This window comes from Sebastes fasciatus, chromosome 12 (genome assembly GCF_043250625.1).
Source record: "Sebastes fasciatus isolate fSebFas1 chromosome 12, fSebFas1.pri, whole genome shotgun sequence".
Taxonomy (NCBI): domain Eukaryota; kingdom Metazoa; phylum Chordata; class Actinopteri; order Perciformes; family Sebastidae; genus Sebastes; species Sebastes fasciatus.
The window spans coordinates 975,071-999,975 of NC_133806.1; the positions used below are offsets into that span (position 1 = coordinate 975,071).

Genomic DNA, 24,905 nt, shown 5'->3' on the forward strand with positions numbered 1-24,905 from the left:
TGATTCCTTCGTCTTACATTTGCACTGCAGTGTTTCCCACACAGGAATCTTACTGGGATCAAACAACAGTGAATTTTCAAGGCATAAAACCTGCTAATGCAGGGACCTACATCTGCCTGCGCATTTCACTTTACGGCGGATTTATTTAGAGATTTGATGTTAAAAAGCCTCTAAAACACCAGTGAGATCTGATTAGAAACTATAGCAGTGCAGTAAATCATCTTGTGAAAAGATGAACACCCCATCTCTTTTTCCAATCTCAATCCTCTTTAGAAGACAATTCTAGACACAATAAAGCTGCTCTTTGATGGGAGAATCACATCCATTTTATCTCCCCATGCTGCTGCAATTGCGCCGTTACCAACAAAAGTTATTTTCTCCTTCAGCTCTAAACTACTTCTGTTCAATATAATATCCAATTAACTAACTCTTTCTCTCGTCTGTGTGTGTGTGTGTGTGTTTGGGGGGGGGGGGGGGGGGGGGGGGTCCTATCCCTGTGCAGTCAATGAAGAGAATCTGGCCACAGGCGGTCGGCATTGTTGGCTTCTTTCTGGCTCTGATGTTGACTAAGATTAATCAGAGGATTTTCTTGTACTGATTGCAACAAGGAGCCGAGGCAGAAGGGGTTGTGCTTCATGGAGAGTCGGGCTTTGGAAGAAGAGGTGGAGTGGCAGGAAGCTGCGACAGTGACCTGGTGTTGTTCAGTGCGAGCGGGCCGACAGGAAACAGACTACTAAGTGGCAGGGGTAGGTTGGCAGTGGGTGTGTGGCTGAGTCTGACCCCTTTATCAGGCAACAGCACCGAGCTGCCGACTGCAGACTGCCACGGCACTAATCACCCAGCCGTCTGGCAGTAAAAGAATAGGCTAAAGCCCGGGCTGGATTCACTCAGCCAGCCAAATGACAGCCTGGTGGAGAGGAAATAACTGCTTTCAGATCAGTATCACTCATATCAGTCGATAAACACTATGGGTTTTCACCTGCACCTACGCCATCACATTTTCTACTGCACAATAAAGGGACCTTTAAGCTGCTTGGCTCAAGATGGGGTTTTTTTTCTTTTTGACTGCTGGCAAGCAGCTAAACTAAGGAAAAACAAATCATAACCTACCGTGGAGCCAGATGACAGCTGGAGTTGAATCTCTCAGCCGGATGTCAGATTCTATGATTCTGTCAAGGTAGCAAGAAAAACAAGTAAGAAAACTAACAGGTTTGTAAAAGACTGACCAAAACGAGATCTGCTAATCATCCAACACGGTGCCGACCAGCAGAGCAGCAGCAGCCTGAAGCTGCATCCAGTGTGTTCACTAAAACACACAATATCCATGTAAAATACTACCTTTCACTTTTTAGCACCACATTCATTTCATCTTAGAGCCCGTTAACTACAAACTGCATAACCTTTACATGAGGGACGACCATTATCAGCTCATTCAAACAAGCTAACAACAGCTGATCCATTGAATGCGCTACTGGTTTAGTTGGCTGTTCCTGCTGGCTACTAGAAGTAACAGGTCTCTGCACAGCTCTCTCATTTTTCCAACACAGTGACATATGGCGCGTTTCCATCAAGCAGTCCAGCTCAGTTTAGTTTAGTTTGGTTCACTTCGTCACACATTAGAACGGATATTTTTGTGTTTCCATTCTCAAAACTCACAGATGGTACCAACAGAACCGCTCCATTCTTGTCACCCACCACGGAGATGCTAGACGGTGGAGTTAAAACACTGCAGGCCACTGATTGGTCAGAGAGAATCATTACTACCGTGACATTGGACCGTGAAATGGCAGGTCGCAAAACTACACCGCTACACCAGACATACTACGTACACTGCGCCATACAACTGACGAAGTGCAGATCCTCTGTTTGGGTGCCGTTGAAAGGATTCAGTGAGTGTCCCGTTGAAGATGATGTCAGGGCAGTTTCATGCGCCGCCGCTCCGGTGATCAGCTGAGAATCCCGCCTACACTGAGGAGGTACTATCTGCAGTGAAATCGCACCATAGAGAAAAGCACTGGTACCAAAACTGAGTGGAGTCGAGCAGAGCCGTGCCATGCAGTGGAAACACGGCTATAAAGGTTACTAACTTTGTCAAAACATTCCTCTTGTCCTTAAATATAATTTGATTGTAAAACCCACGGCCATCGGTCTGATGATGATGAGCCTCTGGGGGCAACGGACAATATTTGTGGGGTTCCGGTGTAGCCGGCGGATCTCCAGACCGAGACTTCCTCTTCTGTTCACCGCTCATTGTTTACAATCCGATTAGCAACTTGAGACCCGAGACTGGAGTTTGAGTTGAGAGACGCTGCTATGGCCAGATGGTTTCACAAGAAGCCAGTTTACAAGCTAATTATACACCAATATAAAGCTAAATAATCGTCAGACGATATCCGGTGGGTTCTGAGGTTGTATTTCGGCCAATGCGTTCCGCCTCTAACGGACTGTTTACCTGCATTCAACCAAAGCCCGCTCAAATGTGATAATACTCTCAATAATACTCGGACTACAAACATAAACCAGAACGCTTCCGACACCAAAATCTGAATTCATATGCAGAAAGTGTTTCTAGTGATTAGCAGAACATTGACGTTGACACACTGACAACGTCACCTTTTCAGTTGACATGGTGAACTTGTTAGTATAGTTGCTCATTCAGACGTCCAGCAGTTACAGAGCAACACTATCATTCATGTGGAGTCGTGTCTCTGGCCACCGGACGGAGGCAAGTCCACTATTCACCGTCTCCTGAGGGGAATACCGGACTCTTAACCGGTCCTTCTAGACATCTTTATCATGTACGACCGTACAGATAATCCAGACAGTCAATCTTGTCAGTCAATATTGAAAGATGTCATCGTTTCCCTTCTGCTTGGCGTTAGGAGTGATTTAAAGTGTGAGGCCGCTGGCCTTCATGTCAGGGCCGGCGTTGGTGCAGATGTAACCGTTGAAGGACACATGTCAAAATGTGACAAACCACAGAGCCGCTAACTCTCAACCCTCCTGACCCCTGATGCTCTCTGCAGGGTCTCTTTCAGTAAATCGGAATTGACTGGAGACCACCACCACGTCCTTGTTCTGAGAGGAAAAGTGCAATTGAGGTTTTTTTAAATATATCCTCCTAGAATGTTTTCCAAGCTACTGAACTCTCAAGTTGTCATTCAGTGCATAACATCCAATGTGTCTTGCATAACTCAATTTCGCTTGAAATCTGTCTCGTATCCAGCACAAAGGACGTCCTCCTGGATGAAAGGCCTGCAGTATTTCACTAATGTGGTGCCCATTTCTCTACACCTGTATCTTCTCTATTTCTTTAAGGAGTGTATTTGACAGTTCATGTTAGATATAATAACTACCAGCTTTAACAGATATTCCTCATCAGTCACTGCACCAATTATCTTTGTGTGGGTCTCAACAAGGTCATAATCTGTCATTAAATGATCCCACGTTACATAACGGTAAATGGGATGTGAATAATGCACAAAGTGCACGTGCACTAAGGCAAATATGCTAAACTGCTATACAGGATGTGAACAGCGTGTTGGGATTTTACCTGTTTATGTACCTTAGGCTATAGGTGTCCAGTTGCAGTGAGCCTGAATGCATCAGATATGCTCCCTTCTTGTGCACAGACCATGTCGAATCAGCCCTGTGCAGCATAACCAATTCCTTCTGAACTGGGTGAAAGATTCAGAAGTTTCTCTTTACTGAGTATCTGGATCAGGTTCCACAGCGGATACAGTGAGACAAGCCTCCAAACGGCAACCTCAGACAACCTTTAGGGGTCCTGGACTGAGAAAACGCACAAAGAACCACTAATTTCAGCTCTGAAAATTGTACGAGAATTTATTCCATCTAAGCCTAAAGGTAAGCGATGTGGAAAATGCTGACACAACGGCTCGGCCTTGGCCCGTGCTTCTCTGGCGGAGGGTTTGGCGAGCATCAACCTGATTTTCTCTAAATCACTTACCTGCAGGCAATCATGCCCTTACCCTGTTATGGCTGCTATAAGCCCGCTCTCTATCACACTCCCGCAATAACAGGTCGGCAGTTGCATCTAAGAGGTGTAGCATCACCTTGGGAGAGATTGAATTCAAATACTGTAAAAAATCTGGGCTGTTCACCGCAGCCTGCTTGGTTTATTGATGTGCATGTGATCATCTCGGTTCCTGGTCGGCGTCTCACCACCAGATTCAGTTAGGAATCTGTGTGTATATGCTGGTTTGATTTACACGGCACTTGTCATGCGCAGCGTTACGTGTGATTCAGGTCACAGGTGGAGGCAGCGAATCATTGTGCCAAAATAATGTGATTGAATGTCAGTGGGCTTTGCTGCTTCCCTCAAAGGAAATAAACGGACACCAAATGACAAGGTTCAGGGAAGCAGGCATCAACATCTGTTAAAGTCAGAATGTGTGTGGAAAGGAAAAATAAAGCTGAAGGTGAAAACAAAAACAGTAAAAACAGAGTTTCCATTCGCTGCAGCTGGGCGATGATGTGGTCGTTCATACTGCTAAAAGGTCAGTGGCAGCTGCTCTGACAGCTTCTACCTGGATTATTGACAGTGTGTAACCAAGTGGCTCCGCTGCTGAGAAATGAAGCCCAAAACTACAGTTCATCAAACGGCCACTCGAGGCTCCAATAGTGAGTCGATGTTCACAGACCTCCGAGTTAAAACATGCAACAACTTTACAGCAGAAACAAACATGTTCACAGCCTAGTACAAAAAACGGTTTGGGTCTCTAGAGCTAGTTTACCCGATCATAACAACTGTACGAGGGTGAAGTTTCATAGAACTCATCCGTTTAAATTATATTAAGGCTTAAAGTTTGGCATAATTGAGGGTGTGGCCGCTTTGAGTGACAGGTCGGAGCCGTCTCAGGTCGCTAGCTGATAGCCGTCTGCTGGGCTTCGTCACCAGGGCCGCCTCAGCTCCACTAGTTAGGCCATATCGTCACCGCCAAGATGGCGACGGCCGGAGTCACCCACTTTGAGCTGGTCATGTCTAGAAGGCATAAACACACAAATTGCGAAGCTCTCGCGAGATAGTTAAAGGTCCTGTTTGTAACTTCTTCCAGGTATAAATCATTGCTGGTCGGTGTCTCATGGTCTCGCGTGTGTCTCCGCTGTTCAGACTCAGACTCCAACACAAACTACAGTGAAGCACCAAAACCTCTTGGTTGTATCTAGTGAAGCTGTTAAACAGTGTTGGCCGCGGTCGGAGGACGCGGGGGAGACCGTAGCTTTGGTCTCCAGGACCGGAGTCTCTGCTCCTCTGCCTGCCTTCAGAATATCTAGTGAATGTTCAGTGGACGTTTGTGCAGAAATAACTGCTGCAGCTCCTCCAGACCAACAGAGGTTTCCCGTGTCTTGTGAAGTGACGGGGCTCCGCAGAGAGAAACGTTATCGTCTCCCCCGTTCCCTCCGGCCGCGGTCGGGAGGCTGAGGCGGGAAAAGCCAACACTAGGATCAGCATTGATTCATGGAGAGACCTTGGTCTGGTCAGCTAACATTACTGCCAAGCAGCTGAAATATAGAGTGATATTGTGCTTTTAGCTGACGTGTGTCTCCTCACTGTGTTGAGCGATGCTCCTTCATGTCTATGTAGAGCGAGCACAAGCACCAGCAACAGGACGCTGACTTTAGTTGACTTAACGGACACAGGTGAAGCTGTTAACAAGACATTTCTGATTCTTACATAGAGTCTCTTTAAGGTTCGGCATTGATCAGGCAGCGAGTTTTTGCAACTTGAGGGTTACCTTCTAGACATGACCCTTTGAGCTTCACAATGGTTCTTCAGAACCTTACGGGTGACGTTGCCGTGACTACGTCCGTATTTTATACAGTCTATGTGTGAAACACATATTTAGAAACAGTTAAGGATGCAGAAATGTAATTTCCTCAACATCGGTGCCGACTGTGTCGTTATTTTTTGCTTCAGACAGATGAGATCAGATAAATGACCTCCACTGAGTGACTGTACATGTTGCTGCTCATATAGTGAAGTCTAACTTAGTGTGATGAGAGTTAGAAACAGAGCTCAGGGAGAAACTAAAAGGAATGAAGAATGAAAGACGGGGCATTGATCACATTTTCACAGCGTGTACAGTACATAATGGAACAGTGCTTAGCATGGAAGCATTTCACACTGAGCATTGCAACACTATAGACGATCTCAGAGTCATATGGCACTGTTACAGATATACTGTCGTAGTTTTATTACCACTTTGAATGAAATATCATCATTGACAGTTTCCTCTTTGAGTGGTCTCCAGTGGAATCAGGCATCGACAGCGCCGCGTTCTCTCCGTATAACCATCGTCTGGAATGTGCGAATAACGTCGTCAGACAGACGTAGAAGCATCAAGTGAACTCTGAACGCCCCAGAGTCGACTCGGGGAAGTTGTATCTGTAAGATGGACCCCATCCGGGAAAAGAAAACCAAGTTACGGGAAGAAAATCCGGTGCAGGACAAACAAGTGAGCTGTGCAGAGATGAACCTTTTATCTTTTATGGGTTGAGGCCCAACATGTATCCTGGGACCAGAGCAAAAGGCAAGCAATGGTCAAAGGTGTATGTCCCACTGGAGACAGAAGGAAAAATCATGTTTTAAAGCCCAAAACAAGGACAGAGCCAAGATAAAAATAAGCAAGAAAGAATTTTAAAAAACCACAAAGGGGACGCAGAGAAGGCGATAAAAGCATTGTCTATTTCCCCTATCATGTGATGAATAATTCCACAGTGAAAGGATGTTCAGTACATTAGTCTGACTGTTGCACAGCATGAAAATAAACGCTTAAATTAAGCTTTTCCCTGAGAATGTCTGTGTGAAACAGGCAGGCTGCGTTGAACCCAGAGAGAGGAGGAGTGAATGAATAAGTGAAGTGAATGTTAATGTTTACCTGCGAGAGAGAAATATTCAAATGCACATCAGTCACTGTGAGGACACAAGCTGAGACCGAGGCGTGGAGAGCATGATTGAACATCAGAGGGGCGGGTGCTATCAGCATTTATCTTTCACATTCACAGCTGGGATATAAGGTGCTCTTTAATTGTGGGTCTGTCTATTGTAGGTCACAAGCATCTCATCAATCACCGGGCTCGGGGTAACCTGGCACCTCCAGACTTAAAGGAACAGACGGAAGCTGATCATGAATTATAATAAATATGATGATATAAGATGATAGATAACAACACGTGTAGCACTGAATGAAAAGCAACAGGCCCATAACAAACAGCATCAGGAGAAACTGGAGGTCACAAACTGTAAGCATGCTCCAGAAACTACAGGATAGAAGTCTTGGTTATATTCCCAAACAGTCGCACGGACGTGGTCAAACTACAACTTTGGCTTGAAAGGGTCTTTCACACAGAATGCGTTGTGAGCTGCGTCCACTCTTTGCTCAATGCAGCGAAAAGCCGCCGTGGCACCGCGCAAGCCATTGGAATGAATGGGTTTCAGAGCACAGTGGTGCCGTTGTTGCGTTTTGTGTGAAGCCGGCGTTTAGCGGGGCTGCTGTAGAAACATGGAGGACTCCGTGAAGAAGACCCGCTCCCCATGGAGACATGAAGGACTCATTCTAAGATAACGAGAACACAACCATTCTTCAGGCGACTATACACTAATGAAAACATTCTTATGAATATTATATTCCATTTCTGCTAATAGATCTCCTGAAATGTTACACACCTTTAAATTAATTAGTTGACATTTGAGGAAATACACTCATCTGCTTTCCTGCCGAGAGTTAGACGAGAAGATTCGTACCGCTTTCATGTCTGTATGCTAAATACAGAGCTGTTTCTAGCTTAGCTTGGCATCAAGACAGTTCAACACCTACCAGTACCTTCACAGCTCATATATTAAACTGTTGCTTATTGTTTGTTAATCCATTACATCCAGTTACTGGGTACCAGCGGGCGAGCACAGTGACTTCCTGTAGTCTGGTCATCATAACAACTGTCGGATAAAACAGCTGCGATTCGACGTGTTAATGAGTTAGTGATCTCTAGAGGTGCCTGAAGGCATGGAGTTTGAACTTTGGAGATAGCAAGGCTAGCCGTTTCCTCCTGCCTCCAGTCTTTAACTGACCTCATTGACTCCAGGCTGCACCTCCAGATTCACCTAAAGAGCAGTATTGATCCTCTATTCTTTTAAAATAGAACAACAGAGTTTACAGTAGAATCCACATGACAACTTGGCCGTGGGAAAGGAAAGGTTGAGGAGAGTTCACAAGAAGCAAATATGCATAAAAAGATGAGCTACACCAGCAAATACCCTTGAATCACAAACCACAAATAACTAACCTACTAAATAAACGGACCGATTGTTTTACAAATCCTTCTCGACCGGCAAAATCAAGACATCAATAAAAACACAATTTATTGTGTGCAACAGCCAAGGCCAAATCTGAGCATCAATAGCAGAGAGACAAAGCCCGGCAGAAGATTACACGCAACATGTGATTGATCTTCAGAAGGAGGACATCCAGTACATTTGTCTTAGAGGCTCGGGGATAAGACGAGACATAAGTGATGGAGTGGGATGACAACAATGCACCGTAGCCCTGCCTGAAGCCAGCGGATGCATGTGACAGACAGGGTATCATGCTCCGAAACCCTTCTTGAAAGGCTTCTGATGCTGCTGTTGTGGGGATTAAACCAGCCTCATAATGGCCTGTGGGATTTGTGCCACTGCCGGGTGACAGCCGTCGAATTGGGTGGCAGGCGGAGACGAACTGCAACTAGAACACAGCGCTCGCGATCTATACAGTTGCCAATCACGGTGCAGATCTATTGACCGCGGAGGAGAAAAAGAGAGATAAGGAAAATATAGAGCTGCTTCAATGGCAGGTAGAGCGAGCGGCGTTATGTGAAGAGATGTATTCACGCGTCGGCTGTTTGGACTCGTGTGAATAATCCCATAAACGCTAAATTCCCCAAACCGTACTCTTCTACGCTCCTCTTCCTACAACTGCATCTGCCTTCCTTTCTGCTCTTGTTTTGGGGATTTGCAAGATTATTTTTCCACGGGAACTACTTTACATCATCAACAGCTACTCCATACAGGAGCCACAGTTGCCATGGCAATATCTGTGGCAGAAAAAAAGAGAGAGAGCGAGGGAGAAAAAAAAGGAAAAGCATTCAGAGTTGACAGGGAAATAACTGGTTTCATTATATTCAGCCAGCTGATTCTCTCTATCACCAACGACAGGGCGACGGCAGCACGGTGAGAGAGCTTCTGTTTGTGTTTGAGCGGTAATAAATTACCGCGGGGTCAGGGCCGCGCAGGCCGCCGCACTCCCTGATTAAATGAGACCAAACTTATATCCCTCTGACATCTCCCAGCCTCCTTCTCAGGAATCTGAAGGTACAGAGACAAATCCCATAATCCTAATTAAGTATTTCCTCCTATTGCGACGTACAAAACGCCTGGCTGTTTACACAGCTAAAGCCCCGGTTGGGTTCCCATGCTCCGTTCAAACACATACTTTAAGGTAATCTCTGCAAACGCCGAAGAGAGAAGTGACATCACAGAAAGTGATAAAGAAAAAATAACTGGGAGAGCAAATTAAATCTATTTGGAGGAAAAGGTGGAAAGTTTAATGGGAGAGAATGTCGTCAGCAGACCACAACAGACTCAGCTTCTACACTGTGGGGGAATGAAATGTTTTGATTTGAGGATGTCATTGTCATTTTCAGCGACTCGCAGTCGTCTCACGGTCAGCTGAGCGGGACAGTGTGGGAGAGAGAAGCGTGGATGCAGATGCAGCCGTGGGTTTCTGTGTGCTTCTCTCTTCCGAGCTGTTTAACATTTCAAAACAAGAAGCACCATGAAGCAGAGACACACTGCACTTCCAAATCCACATCAATACCTCGAGTGGGAACGAAAGCTGAAGAGTCTGAACATACGGAGAAACATAAGTGTGTTCCAAAAGCATTTATACAGCGTGCACTCAGGACGGCATAATGAATGTACTACTCCAACGAATATCTCATTATATTCAATGGTGAATAACATACAGTACAACACAACAAGGAGGGAAGACTATTTAGCATTTAGAAGCAGAATGTAAACAATTAGCAAATGTAGAACACACTAGAATGTACTTTTAAGATAATACTATTCTATTCTAAAGCACCCCTCCATTGACAAATGTGTTTTGCTTATTGTTCCTTCATGTAGATGTCTGACCTTCACTGTGCAGAATGACGTACGGACAGTTTGACACTAGAAGGCTGTTTTCACATTCATCTGCTGAAAGGGGGAAACTTTCTCTGTGCTCACCTTTAATTGGAGTTTAAGAAGCGGATTTATTAAAAACGGCCACTATATCCTGACAGCAGTGCACCTCTGGTGCTTCTAATGGCATCTTTAAGATGTCACAGACCGGAGGGAAACAACCAATCAGAGCCGAGCTGGAGCCTTCCGTCTCCGAGCAGCTGTCAATCACTCACCAACTCTGATATATATATAATATTCTGTTATGTTAATGCCCATTTCTCTCCTCAGATGTTCTCAGAATCATCTTGTAGTGCACGGTTTAGCTGTAAAGTGAGTTGGTGGTTGTCTTCCTCCAGTCTGTGAAATCTTGCAGATGCCGTTAGGAGCACCGGAGGACACCGGCGGACACCAGAGGAACATGATTGTTTTCAGATTACCTGTCTCATGCATTACTGTCAGGATATAGCAACCGTTTAATAAAAATAACTTTGTTTAATCATATTTGCTCCGTTTCTACCCGCTGATGCTTTAACTGTTAATGCACCCATCGTGAACGCTTCAAAGTATAAGTTACCAAATGGCCTTACATCTGCTTATCACTTATCTACATGTTGTTAAAGACATGAACACGCCTCTTAATTTGAAGCTTAATTCCAGAAAGCACATCATCTGGTTTATAATCTTCTATGTCTGTGATTTCCTGGTTAAACGTGTAGATAATCTATCATCTTTATCTCTGCTTAACACCGTCAACAGCTAATGTGGTGATTTATATGACTGTGGAGTAACGTGCAGCAGTTTGACTCCCATGCACCTCGGCTCTATTGCCCTTGAGCCCTGCCGTGACTACACGATTCAGTCCAAACCGCTTCCCACTCCAAACAAAACACTGTCACTTTAAATACAAGCCGAACCTCCGTCGGCGTGTTTGCACTCTGCAGGGCCGGGCGGCTTCACGCAGCGTTCGTGGTTCCGTTGAGGGCATTTGAAGTTTTGCAATTCCTCACACATCTCAGGATTAGGGACAAGTGAGGCTGTTGCCCCAGTCAGAGCCTCAAGGGCGACGTCACCCTACAGCGCCGCTTCAGAATCACAAACAACAGAGATTCAGCTTAAGCAGAAGCCACCAATCAAAAGCCAATCAATACCTGCTAGGAGGAAATGCCTCCCATCATACAAGACATCAATCACCAGCACAGGTGTGCGCCTGTCAAAGAAGCAAATACCCTTAATTAATGAATATCAACCGAGCCCTCTGTTGCGAATGAATATTTGCCGTCCTGCCAGCCTGTCGGGGAAACATGTTTATGATTTGGGGAAGAAATCATTTCCGGCTCAAGCGTCGCTGTTCCAATAAGCGTTCATCATGTTGGTTGACTTGTAATTATTGTTAATGACATTGTGCTGATGACAAGCAGGAGCACTACAAGTTATTACTCGACCAGGCGACGCCGACGACAAGTTAAATAACATCAGCCGCCGAATTAGACGATGCTGTTTAACCACCAGGTCGAGGAAGAACGGAGCTCACGACGAGATAGAGCCGCGCTGTAATTATTCTACAATGAACCCACACTGGCAGCTTCTTTATTAAATGGAGCGAGAAGAGACATCATTCAGCTTCCTGTTGTCTGGTGAAGTGGACACTGGTGACAAGCTCCCCAAAATGAGCTGTTTGCTTTTATGACTTGAAGAGTAATTTTAAGATATGCGATACTCTGCAGAGGATCATGGGAGGTATTTAGCTGATGCTCTCATGCAGAAGGATTTAGAGAGAGTGAGCTGGAAGACTTTCAGACGCTTGTTCAAAGTCACTCCAGAGGACCGGTTACTGATGGACACGCTCGATGCTGCATCAGCCTACAAGCTGCGTTTTAGTTACGTGTCAGCAAAGCCTTCTTTTATGAGGACACTTGAAGGTCACAGGACGACCAGCGTGACCTCTCTGTGCTTAACACCATGTATCATAAAAAGGGCTTTTTATTTGAATTCCACTTCAGTTGTGTCTGATTGACAGTGCTGCTGTGGATTTACTCTTTAGGTAGGGTGTGGTAGATAGAGGAGGAAGCAGAGATGTCTTCAATTCAATACAACTGTCACAGTCCGCCTCCAAAGTCCACAAACAGACTTAATGACGAAGCTAAAACAATCAAAAGTTATGAGCTTAATAACAGTTTGTGGGTTCTGGTAGTAAATACATGAATATACATATCTAATAAAACACACTGAGTGTTGGCTGGTATTGAGAAATCCAGTTAAATCCATGCGATCACATTCCGGGCTTCACCACCGACCCGTCACGGATCGCACGAGACAGGCAGCAGAAGCTTTGGAGGTGCGACACACCTGGAAACACCTGCAGTCAAAAACATACTGCGTTCAAGAGCAGCCTGCAGTTTGATGCTACTAGTGTCTCTGGAATCAGCTGGACACGTCAGCAGGCTTTCATATGGAAACATGGTTAGCATGGTTAACATGCTGCAGCCTCACAGAGCCACTAGCATGGTTAGCATGGACTCCAACACGACTAACTGACTAACGGTCAGCCGGCACTCACGTTTCCTCCATGGTCCTCTCATCCACCGCTGGCTTCCGGTACTCACATCTCGCGAGATTTCAGAACAAGACTTCTCTTTGAGGAGTGAGTCTGAGGTGGGCGGAGTCTACAGCTGAGTGGGAGGAGTCTGCAGTCAAGTGGGTGGAGTCTGCAGATGAGTGGGAGGAGTCTGCAGTCGAGTAGGTGGAGTCTGCAGATGAGTGGGAGGAGTCTGTCGGTGAGTGGGCGGGGTCTGCAGATGAGTGGGAGGAGTCTGCAGTCGAGTAGGTGGAGTCTGCAGATGAGTGGGAGGAGTCTGAAGCCCATTTAAAAAGTGTCTCAGCCGGTGCATATGCAGGCCTACAGTACCTGGACCACACAGCTGATATATAAATACATATATATATATACGTATGTTTATACAAATGTCATATTCAATTGCTCTCTTTCCTCATTCACAACATCTCTTACTAAAAGGCAGGAAAAGGGTATTCAACATAGTCTCTATATACCTACACAAATATACTATGAACTGTGCTTATCTTTGACCTGTTAAAATCTATTATTGCTTGGTATATATGTATATATATATATATGCATCAATTTGAATCAAATGCACCCTGACTGACAGCCAGTACGTTACGTTACATTCAGCCTCTGCAGCTCCACTCAGTTGAGTGGTCCACAGTGTGCAGGCCTACGTGGACCCGGACCACGCGGTGATGCAAACAGAACACGGTGTTTGTGTATATTGCCTTTACAGTCTTAAGCCCTAAATATCAGAGTATAATACAGCAATTAGAACTGGAATGAGCCGACGCCACACAGCAGAGCTATCAGCAGTTGATTGCGGTATAATTTTTTCTCCGTGGCGTATTGTTATCTCGTCAACGATTAATGACACAACAAACGGATCCACGCTTTGTTTCATTTATTTATTTTGTAGCCTATTATTGTATTTATAATTATTTTTATTAATGTTTATTTATTTAGGGGTCCTTGGCACGATAAAAAGATTGTTTTAGTTTTAGTGGACATAAATGACGGTGTCAGCTTGCCCCAATGTATAGCAGCCACACTGGATCACAAGTTGTTTCCTTATTAGTCAGTTAGACACAAAAACAGGAGAAAACAGGGTCCAGGTTGAAATATACCTAAGTTACCCTTTAGTACATGTACCCAGGACTCCCACTAAATCATTATTGATACTGAGTGGATTATTCTACTGAAATAAAGTCAATTGCTCAATTATTCAACTAATCAAGTCATAAAAAGCCTAAAAATGAACTGTGAAGACGAGAGAAGTTTAAAGCAGTCATAATATTACGAGAATAAAGTCATAATATTATAAAGTAGTAATTTTATGTGTTTTCTTTTTTTCCTCACAGTTATGACTTTATTCTCGTAATATTACGACTTTTTTCTCGTAAAGTTATGACTTTGTGTAAATCTCAGATGTTGTTTCCCTCAATGTGGTCCTAATACTCCGTAGTACATTGTCTCTTTGACCCTCACTGCATTAGACTTATATACTTAGACTTTAAACTGTGGGTTGCTGACCCGATTTAGAATAAACGATTGATAAATGTGAGAATAACTGAGTGAAAGAGAGAGAACTCTTGCATGATAATCATCTCTCTGTTTACATCTCACTCCAGATGGATGTCAAACGATGTTCCCACGTTCTAGTGAGAGCTGACAGCTCTCATCATGTTAATGCTCTGTGATGTTCATCTTTAACCACGACTCATCAGCAACAACAAGCAGCTTTGATTTATTCCTCAACATCTACTCCCTGTGTATTTTTAGGAATAAACTTGAGAAAACACTTAATTGGCTCCCCTGTTGTCAATTTCTCTAAAATTGTGTTACCAAATATTTATCTGTTTTTGGCAATTACAGTCACAACATTAAAAACAAAGGAACCTGGAGCTGATGACAGTTTCTCTCAGTCTGTGGTTCGGTCCACCTGCAGTTCCTTCTTCAAATGTTGCCTCGAGAACTCGACAACTAAAGTCTGTTTCCATCCAAATCCCACTATTGGGACTTTATTTATTTATGCATCCAAAAAACAAACAGGTGCTAATTGCTACCTGTGTGGAAGAAAAGGCAGATTCTGGTGTGTCGTGCAATTTAACTTCTGGAAAAAAAAACAATCAAAAGTCTATTGAGTGCTGCGAGACGGTCGGGGGCTGAGTCATGGAGCCAGTATTTCATTTAACGCTCAGCTCTCGCTGATTCTTCTGGTGCGGTTCCGTTTACGAGGGTATCATTGTTCCCACCATGCGAGCCAACACTTCACCAGTAATTGGTTCCACCTGCTCGACGTTTGAACTGCAAGACGGAAAAGCATGTAGCAATAAAATTATGTGGAAGTACCATCGTATTGTTTTATTATTCTGTACTGTGTGCACATTTTAGAATATTAATATTGAGTATAAAAGAGGGCCGTCGAAGTTAACGCCATAATAACGCAAACTTGTTTTAACGTCATTTATTTATTTTTCATCGGTACCAACCAGGTCAGACTAGCTATTAGTGAAGGAGGTTAAATAACGCTCCAAAGTTAGGCTAAATGTTGGAGAGGAAAAACTGTCAGGGTCATTTTTAAAGCGGTCCCTTGACCTCTGACCTCCAGATATGTAAATGTGTGAGGGCTTTTGTCCAATAAAGTCAGAAAAATGTTTAAAAATGTAAAAAAAAAAGGTAGGAAAAATACTAGCTGGTCATGAAGGAGGTTAAATAACGCTCCAAACTTACGCTAAATTTTGGAGAGGACAAACTGTCATGTCCATTTTCAAAGGGGTCTCTTGACCTCTGACCTCCAGATCAGTGAATGTAAATGGGTTCTATGGGTACCCACGAGTCTCCCCTTTACAGACATGCCCACTTTATGATCATCACATGCAGTTTGGGGTCAAGTCATAGTCAAGTCAGCACACTGACACACTGACAGCTGTTGTTGCCTGTTGGGCTGCAGTTTGCCATGTTATGATTGGAGCAGATTGTTTTATGCTAAATGCAGTACCTGTGAGGGTTTCTGGATCAATATCTGTCATTGATCTGTGTTCATTCATTTACAATAATAAATATATACATACATTTACATAAAGCAGCATATTAGTCCACTCCCATGTTGATAAGAGGATTAAATACTGGACTGATCTCCCTTTAAGGTTCATTTAGAAATTTTAATGACTGACAGCCCTGGTACAAAACTAACCATTTTTGAACAGCGAAACATTTCCCAAGTCTAAATACTAAACATATACGGAGACAGAGATGATGTCCAGATGCAAGACTTTTATTTAAATCAAAATCAAGAGATCTTCATAGATAAATTTGTGTCCAAGATGGAGTCAGCCTTAAAAACTATAAGTAAATTCTTAGAAAACAAATAAAGGCGCTGCGTTCCTCCAGTTGTCCTCACGGTGGTCTTTCTTTCTTTATCCCCCTCTTCTTCTCCTCTAGTTGTGTCCTTGGAGAGCCTCGGCCATGAACAGCTTGCCCAGGTTCTGGGAGGTGAATTCTTTCACGTTCTGGCAGTAGTTGTTAATTTGCCCTGTTGGAGAGGAGCCACATGCATCCACGCGCCCCCACAAACACACCCACAGAAATATACATACATTCACAAACAGGCGGAGGCGAGAGAGAGAGAGGGGGGGGGGGGGAACAGCAGCAAAACATCGAATTAGTGGGGAACAGAGTAAACGGAAGGATCAGAATGTTGTCAGACGGCGGGGGAGCCGAACAGCGTGAGAGCGGCGGCGGGGGGGGAAAGGGGCGGGCGAGTTGGAGATTGAGTCAATAAACTTTAAATTAATGTAATTTCAAGATAATGACGGAGATAATTACAAAACAGAACCTGAGCTCCTGCGAGGGGAGCAGAGGCGGCTGATGGCGTTTGGAGAGAAGGGGGGGGTCTCCGAGATGACGGGCGCTGTCCGTGCGTGGAGGAGGTTGTGCGTGTGTGTGTGTGTGTGTGTGTGTGTGAATGTGTGCGTACCTGCAATAAGCAGCGTGTCCATGCGCGGTGGAGGCTGAGGGGGCTTGAACATTTTGCTGATGTCCTCCTCAGGCAGCGCCGGCTCCGCTCTGCTCTGTCGCTGGGCGTTCTCCTGCTGCCGCCTCTGGAGGTACTGGAGGGAGAGGAAGAGAGAGGGGGGGGCATTAGAGACCACAGAAAAAAAATACAAACTAAATAGCCTTGAGAGAGAGAGAGAGGAATGTGAAAAGGGAATAGATGGTTAATGAGAAAGTGGACAGAGAAGCAGAGGGAGGAGGCAAGAGGCGAGAGAGAGGACAGGATGAGAATGTGAGGAGAAGAGAAAAGGGTGAAACAATGACGTCAGGACGGCGAGGAGTGGGAGGAAAGAAAGGCACGAAGTGAGAAAGTCGGGAACACGAAGAAGAGAAATGTACTAAGAGATAGGGATGCACCGATACCACTGCTTTTCAGACCGAGTACAAGTACATTTGGGTACTCTCCGATACCGAGTACCGATACGAGTACTTCTCTGTGTCTAAAGACCCTCGTTAACAGCCAGCTGGAGGGTGTGAGCGACACACGGCAAAGTGGACAAAGTGTCACCGGGGCGGACTGTCCTCAGTGCGCCCCAACCGCGTCGGGCTACCAGGGCGGGGCTCGGCCCACGTAAAAGGCGCCAGGGGTCTGCGGCGATGTCGGAAACCCACCCGACCCGTCTTGAAAGAGGGACCAAAGAGTCTAACGCACGCACGGGTCAGAGGGTACAAGCAAAACCCTGTGGCGCAATCAAAGTGAGGGCCGGTGCCGGCTGAGGTGGGATCCCGGCCCAGCGGGGTCGGGCGCACCACCGACCCATCTCGCCCGCACCGTCGGGGAGGTGGAGCGTGAGCGATAGGACCCTAAACATGGTGACGAGAGGTTAACGTCACGCTGCTGTAAAGTGGTATCGGAGCCGTGGTATCAGAGCCGTTTTGAGAGTTCATGAGCACAGTATCGGTATCGGTACATCCATACTAAGAGAGGATGTAGAAAGTATCAGCGGACAGTGAGAAGAAAAGAGGAAAGACAGACAATGGAAACAGTAACAGGACAGAAGTGAGCTGTAAAGAAAGACGGCGATGAAAAGAGAGAGAGGTGAGAGCGATAGAGAGAGAGAGAGGAGTTCTAAGTGCTGACAGGGATGGAGTGATTTGTGGCGGGCTGACAGTCAGTAAATCAGTGAGGTGTCGGGTCTCTGGAGATCCTAAAAGCCTTGTTAATTTGGCAAAGATGGAGGACAGACCGGCGGGAAGGGAGGCTGCGGCAGATGAGGAGGAAAAACGACTTTCAACCACACATCCCACGATGCACCTGTACGGGTGACTGAAGCTGACGTTAGAGATAAACGATAAATAAAAGATAACTATTTGTTCAATGACTCCTCCGGTGGGGTTTTTTTTGCCTGCCAATGCATGACTGTGCATAATCAAAATGCTAATATATGCAAATTTTAGAAACAAGCAAACAAAAACAGTTCTGCACTTCCACCTTCCATATATAAATATAGACAATGCCTAAAAACTATTTACCCCCCCCCCATTAGAAGTAGAAGTGAAGGTAAAAAAAAACCTGAATTGATCTAAATTAACTACAAATATAAAAAACTCCTTCAAGTCAGCATTTAGTAGAAAAGCTCCTTCGCTGCTTGTTCTCAGTGTTCCGGCTCTGTCAGGTTGCCGAGGGACTGTGAAGGAGCAGCAGCTCTCAGGTCCGGTTAGAAAGGGGGAATTGGATGGAGGTCTGGCCTCCTGCGTAGCGCCGGCTTTATGTTTGAGGTTGTTGTCTTGGTGGATAATAATCCCGTCCCACGTCACAGTTCTTTTCAGACTGCAGCAGGATTTCTGTGTATTTATTTTACCCTCCACCTTCTCCTCCTCCTCCGTCCTTCCAGGAGCTGCTGCTGCTGCAGAGAAGCAGCATGCTCCTGGAAACACCAGCACTCATGCTGGGGACGGGGTGTTTTTGGAAATGTGCTATTTGGCTTTAATTTTGGTATCTGGACTAGAGGAGCGCTCTGTTCTGAGGAACTGAGACCAGAGTCGGACCGGGTCCAAACGGCACTCAGTCTAATCAGGCCAGGTCTCATCACCACAGGAGGAAGTATTTTAGGAAAACATTCTATTATAGGACAAATACTTCTTGGGTTGATTCACACATATTACAGTAATTAGAACATTATTAGTTTCTCTATCATTTTTGGAATTAGTTTCCACAACTTTCTCAGGCTATTATTATTATTATTGTTATTAATAATATTATTAATATTAATAATATTATTATTATTGTTATTAATAATATTTTTATTTTTATCATTATTATTACCATTATTATTATTATTATTATTATTATACTGTTGGTCTTTTATAATAAAACAGCTTTCTAACTGCATCATGTTGCTGATTGTCTCGGTGTTCTCTCTCGGTTGGGGTCGGTTTGGGTCCACCGATCTGGTCTAACAGTCCTTGGGTCCCCTTCGGATCAGGTCTCTCTTTTTAAGGTATCCATGTAACCGTTGTCGATTGCTGCTTGTAAACACACGGCATTCAATGTTGGTCCCTCGATGTATAATGCTCGTGGTATCAGATGCCGAGGGGCGTGACGGAGCGGCGATATACGGCCTGAACGGGCTGCACACTCTGTGCGCGGTTATGGCTGGGGGGGGGGTCACACCGAGTTGCCGTAGACTTCTTGGTGGCTTTGTATTCATTTAGCTTCCACTTCAACCAGATACACGCTCAGCCAGGACTTGGCACGCCTTTCCTGTTTTTTATTTTTTATTTATACATCAAAAATAATTATATGGCTCAGTAATAATGACTTGGAAAATATTGCTGAGTCATCTAATGGTAGCTGAATTGTATCATTAACCATGAATCATGACTCCTCGGTTCATGAGATTAACTCATCGCTCCGTTCCTAATCTTCTGCAAAGTGTCGCCTGCTTCCGTCGATGGGAAAAGACAAGAGTCAAATAGAAGATGAATAAATCAGCTGAGAGAGACATAAATTACAAAGACTAACTTGGCCACAGATTGTGCCCGAGAACCTGCTATTTACCAGATTTAGAGAGCTCTCAATGAAAAATGGAGCCTCTCTGAGCGCGGTGCAACTTTCTATGATGATTAATAAGGCTCCATTTGTCCAGGAAGCAGCTGGGTCAATAGCAGCAGATTACACGGAGCGAGTCCTGGAGACGTGTGAACGCTGGAACAGAGGCTCGCTTTCTGCGTCTCTGTGTTCGCTCACTGCAGAGAACCACGTGGAACAAGAGGAACCATTAGAGGTTGACTGTGTGATATTGTGTGTGACATGAGTGTGTGTGTGTGGCGGGCTGCGATGATGAGGAGGTCAGTGGGGGGGGGGATGATGGATCATAATGGCTGCAGTGTGGGTTTTAGACCCGGGGATGTGTGTGTCTACGTAGGTGTGTGCGTTTTCCGTGGCCCAGGTTGTGACTGCCTTGTGTTCATGCGGTGGACGACCTGCTGCGTTCATAGATGCACGTTTGTTGGAAGTCTGTCTGATGTGTGTGTGAACTCGGCCGTGGCGGTCAGCAGAGATGATGATGAGTCAGCGCGGATTATCATCAACACTTCAGACATTCCCTCATCTCCACTCCATGACACAATGATGTGCTTGTTTGAACGTAGGTGTACGCACGCACTCGAACACGCACATCACGGAGTAACCTTGTGCCTCTACGCTTCCATTTGCCTGGGTAATGTGTGTGTGTGTGTGTGTTTGTGTGTTCGCATGCTGTGCCAAATGTTTATGATGCATCTGGCTGAGGTTGTAGTTGCAGATGGTACGTGGCTGACTTCATCTGAGTGTGTACGATTTGTTCTGGTCTTTTTGGCGCTTCTGGCTGAGTTTGTGCTTGTAGGTGGAGAGTGTGTGTGTGTGTGTGTGTGTGTGTGTGTGTGTGTGTGTGTGTGTGTGTGTGTGTGTGTGTGTGTGTGTGTGTGTGTGTGTGTTTTACAAAGTGCTACTGCTGCTGCTTCTAAATGAAGTATGAGTGTGTGATGTGTCTCAGCGGTACAGTAAGAGAATAAAAACAGAGGACTCTCACTTCCTCATTAAAATAAAGGACGGTTGTGTGTATTAATAGTGAGTCCGTACGGTGTGTATTAATAGTGAGTCCGTACGGTGTGTGTTAATAGTGAGTCCGTACGGTGTGTGTTAATAGTGAGTCCGTACGGTGTGTATTAATAGTGAGTCCGTACAGTGTGTATTAATAGTGAGTCCGTACGGTGTGTGTTAATAGTGAGTCCGTACGGTGTGTATTAATAGTGAGTCCGTACGGTGTGTATTAATAGTGAGTCCGTACGGTGTGTATTAATAGTGAGTCCGTACGGTGTGTATTAATAGTGAGTCCGTACGGTGTGTATTAATAGTGAGTCCGTACGGTGTGTGTTAATAGTGAGTCCGTACAGTGTGTATTAATAGTGAGTCCGTACGGTGTGTATTAATAGTGAGTCCGTACGGTGTGTATTAATAGTGAGTCCGTACGGTGTGTATTAATAGTGAGTCCGTACGGTGTGTATTAATAGTGAGTCCGTACGGTGTGTATTAATAGTGAGTCCGTACGGTGTGTATTAATAGTGAGTCCGTACGGTGTGTATTAATAGTGAGTCCGTACGGTGTGTGTTAATAGTGAGTCCGTACGGTGTGTGTTAATAGTGAGTCCGTACGGTGTGTGTTAATAGTGAGTCCGTACGGTGTGTGTTAATAGTGAGTCCGTACGGTGTGTGTTAATAGTGAGTCCGTACGGTGTGTATTAATAGTGAGTCCGTACGGTGTGTATTAATAGTGAGTCCGTACGGTGTGTGTTAATAGTGAGTCCGTACGGTGTGTGTTAATAGTGAGTCCGTACGGTGTGTATTAATAGTGAGTCCGTACGGTGTGTATTAATAGTGAGTCCGTACGGTGTGTATTAATAGTGAGTCCGTACGGTGTGTGTTAATAGTGAGTCCGTACGGTGTGTATTAATAGTGAGTCCGTACAGTGTGTATTAATAGTGAGTCCGTACGGTGTGTATTAATAGTGAGTCCGTACGGTGTGTATTAATAGTGAGTCCGTACAGTGTGTATTAATAGTGAGTCCGTACGGTGTGTGTTAATAGTGAGTCCGTACGGTGTGTATTAATAGTGAGTCCGTACGGTGTGTATTAATAGTGAGTCCGTACGGTGTGTATTAATAGTGAGTCCGTACAGTGTGTATTAATAGTGAGTCCGTACGGTGTGTGTTAATAGTGAGTCCGTACGGTGTGTATTAATAGTGAGTCCGTACGGTGTGTGTTAATAGTGAGTCCGTACGGTGTGTATTAATAGTGAGTCCGTACAGTGTGTATTAATAGTGAGTCCGTACGGTGTGTGTTAATAGTGAGTCCGTACGGTGTGTATTAATAGTGAGTCCGTACAGTGTGTATTAATAGTGAGTCCGTACGGTGTGTGTTAATAGTGAGTCCGTACGGTGTGTATTAATAGTGAGTCCGTACGGTGTGTATTAATAGTGAGTCCGTACGGTGTGTATTAATAGTGAGTCCGTACGGTGTGTATTAATAGTGAGTCCGTACGGTGTGTGTTAATAGTGAGTCCGTACGGTGTGTATTAATAGTGAGTCCGTACGGTGTGTATTAATAGTGAGTCCGTACGGTGTGTATTAATAGTGAGTCCGTACGGTGTGTATTAATAGTGAGTCCGTACGGTGTGTGTTAATAGTGAGTCCGTACGGTGTGTATTAATAGTGAGTCCGTACGGTGTGTGTTAATAGTGAGTCCGTACGGTGTGTGTTAATAGTGAGTCCGTACGGTGTGTATTAATAGTGAGTCCGTACGGTGTGTGTTAATAGTGAGTCCGTACAGTGTGTGTTAATAGTGAGTCCGTACGGTGTGTGTTAATAGTGAGTCCGTACGGTGTGTATTAATAGTGAGTCCGTACGGTGTGTATTAATAGTGAGTCCGTACGGTGTGTGTTAATAGTGAGTCCGTACGGTGTGTGTTAATAGTGAGTCCGTACAGTGTGTGTTAATAGTGAGTCCGTACAGTGTGTGTTAATAGTGAGTCCGTACGGTGTGTATTAATAGTGAGTCCGTACGGTGTGTGTTAATAGTGAGTCCGTACGGTGTGTGTTAATAGTGAGTCCGTACGGTGTGTATTAATAGTGAGTCCGTACGGTGTGTATCGGCTCTCCCTCGGGGCTATTTGAAGACGGGCGGTGTCTGAGCATGACTCGGGGTATTTAACCTGAACCTCACATAAAGATAAAGAAATGACTGGATCACAGATGGAAATGACCGTTTCCTTGGGAGGAAGATGATGCAGCAGATGAAGGAGAAGAAGTGTGTCTGAAGCTGAAGTGATGCTGATGTTGATGTGGGCGCGTGTCAGCAGCTGCAGCGAGGTGAGGGATGAACACTGTGGTGGATATTTGAGGGTTAGGATTAGTCGAGCTTATCTCATTAGTGTCAGCTCAAAACAACAGAAATGACTTTTTAAACCAGTCGGTGTTTTTTAGCTCGAGGCTACTGATTACTGACGGTGGAGGTGATTGGATGGTTTTTCTGACGGTATATTGGATCCAAAACAGACCCACAGAAAGCCGACCGGAGCCCCAAATGCATAAAAGAGTAGCGATATATGTCTTATATTTCCTGCACTTTACAGTTCAAGTTCTTGATCTCGCCTCAAAAAACACCTTTTCCTCCTGATGACGTCGGTGATGGTGATGACGCACCAGTCAGATCCACTCTGATATTAGTTCAGACCAAAACTAGCCCTGCATTAAAACCACCAAAAGGGCTGAGTTGACGGACGGACGGACGGGGAGTTTGCCTCAGGTAAAGGCGAGACAATGAAGTATGGTCCCGGAGGTCCAGTTTGAGTGACGGATCTGTGTGTTTAAATCTGTGTGCTCATCTGATCTTCTCTCCTGACAACAACAGGAATACAGAGTACTGAGACCTGCAGCAGAACAGCTGAACTCTACCAGACCCCATTTGACTGAAGAGAATTTGGACCCTGTCCAATTTGGGTCCAATGTCCAAATCAATTGCCATTCTAACCACTATCATAACCATTAGAAGAGGTTTAAAAAATAAAACTAAAGTGATGAAGTCAATAATGTGCATTTGATGATCTGAAGTTTTACATTTATTGCTCTGCTGGACTTGTTCCTTAAAAAGGGGCGATGTGGAAGATCTGTAGCAGAAACACAGAGTTGTTCACTCCTCCGCTCCTAGATTGAGGTTTGACTTCCAGTGAGGCGGTGCGGTCCGGGGCCGACTGTCCTCAGTGAGCCCCGGACCGCGCCGTGCCCCCAAGGCGGGGCTCGGCCCACGTAAAAGGCGCCAGGGGTCTGTGGTGATGTCGGCGACCCAACCGATACCTGCTGGTATCGGTACCGGGTATCGCTAGTGTCAATCTGAGTATAGTTATAGATATCAGTAGATGTTTCTATATCTTTAACCTTTGCTGTTTACTGTAGTTACTTTGGGTCGTCCTCAGTGGGTGCATGTACATTAACGTGTGAGCCTGAAGTACCATATTTCTGTGTGCGTGCGTGCGTGCGTGCGTGCGTGCTACGGGGTGCTTGCTGCTTGCCTGCTGTGATTGTAGCTACAACTGGTTGTGTCCAAGGCTGAGAGAGAAATATACCTGCTGTCTTCCTGCTGGGTTCGTGTCTGCAGGTGCATCTGTGTGTGTGTGTGTGTGTGTGTGTGTGTGTGTGTGTGTGTGTGTGTGTGTGTGTAATATGTTTGTGTCTTATATGCGTGCTGGTAGGCTGAGGTTGCTGCTTGCTCATTGTGTGTGTAGGTGGTGTGTGCGCTTCAGCTCATGAAAAGCCTGTGTGTGTGCGTGTGCGTGCGTGCTGGAGAGTTACCTGGTGTTTCTGCTGCTGTTGCTTGCTCAGGTTGCGGCTGTAGGTGTTGTACTTGACGATGTCTTGGCTCATGTCGTCCACTCGGTCCATCAGCAGCTGAAGACTCTTCTCCAGATGGTTGCTGGAAGAAAGACGTCAGCGTGTCAATCACACGCTTCTGCTGCCGTCATTCAGCCCTAAACTCTACATTATGTTATTCTGAATTTCACTGAATTTATATGGAACTTTTATCCAAAG

General features: G+C 45.1%; 1 protein-coding gene and 1 long non-coding RNA gene across 2 annotated transcripts in view; both read right to left on the bottom strand.

Annotated features, from left to right (window-relative positions):
* LOC141778303 (uncharacterized) overlaps positions 1–12,909 on the bottom strand; it is a 73,671-nt gene extending 60,762 nt beyond the window's left edge. Inside the window, exon 1 of the long non-coding RNA XR_012596043.1 lies at positions 12,783–12,909. This is a non-coding gene — a long non-coding RNA (uncharacterized LOC141778303). The remainder of the gene's footprint in view (positions 1–12,782) is intronic.
* Positions 12,910–16,049: 3,140 nt separating this feature from the next.
* The window catches only part of LOC141778308 (eukaryotic translation initiation factor 3 subunit H), a 66,154-nt gene continuing 57,298 nt past the window's right edge, over positions 16,050–24,905 (bottom strand). Inside the window, exons 7-9 of the mRNA XM_074652489.1 lie at positions 24,669–24,789; positions 16,768–16,900; positions 16,050–16,323 (exon numbers count right to left, since the gene is read on the bottom strand). Coding sequence (XP_074508590.1) covers positions 16,229–16,323; positions 16,768–16,900; positions 24,669–24,789 — 349 coding nt within the window. The 3' untranslated portion in view covers positions 16,050–16,228. The remainder of the gene's footprint in view (positions 16,324–16,767; positions 16,901–24,668; positions 24,790–24,905) is intronic.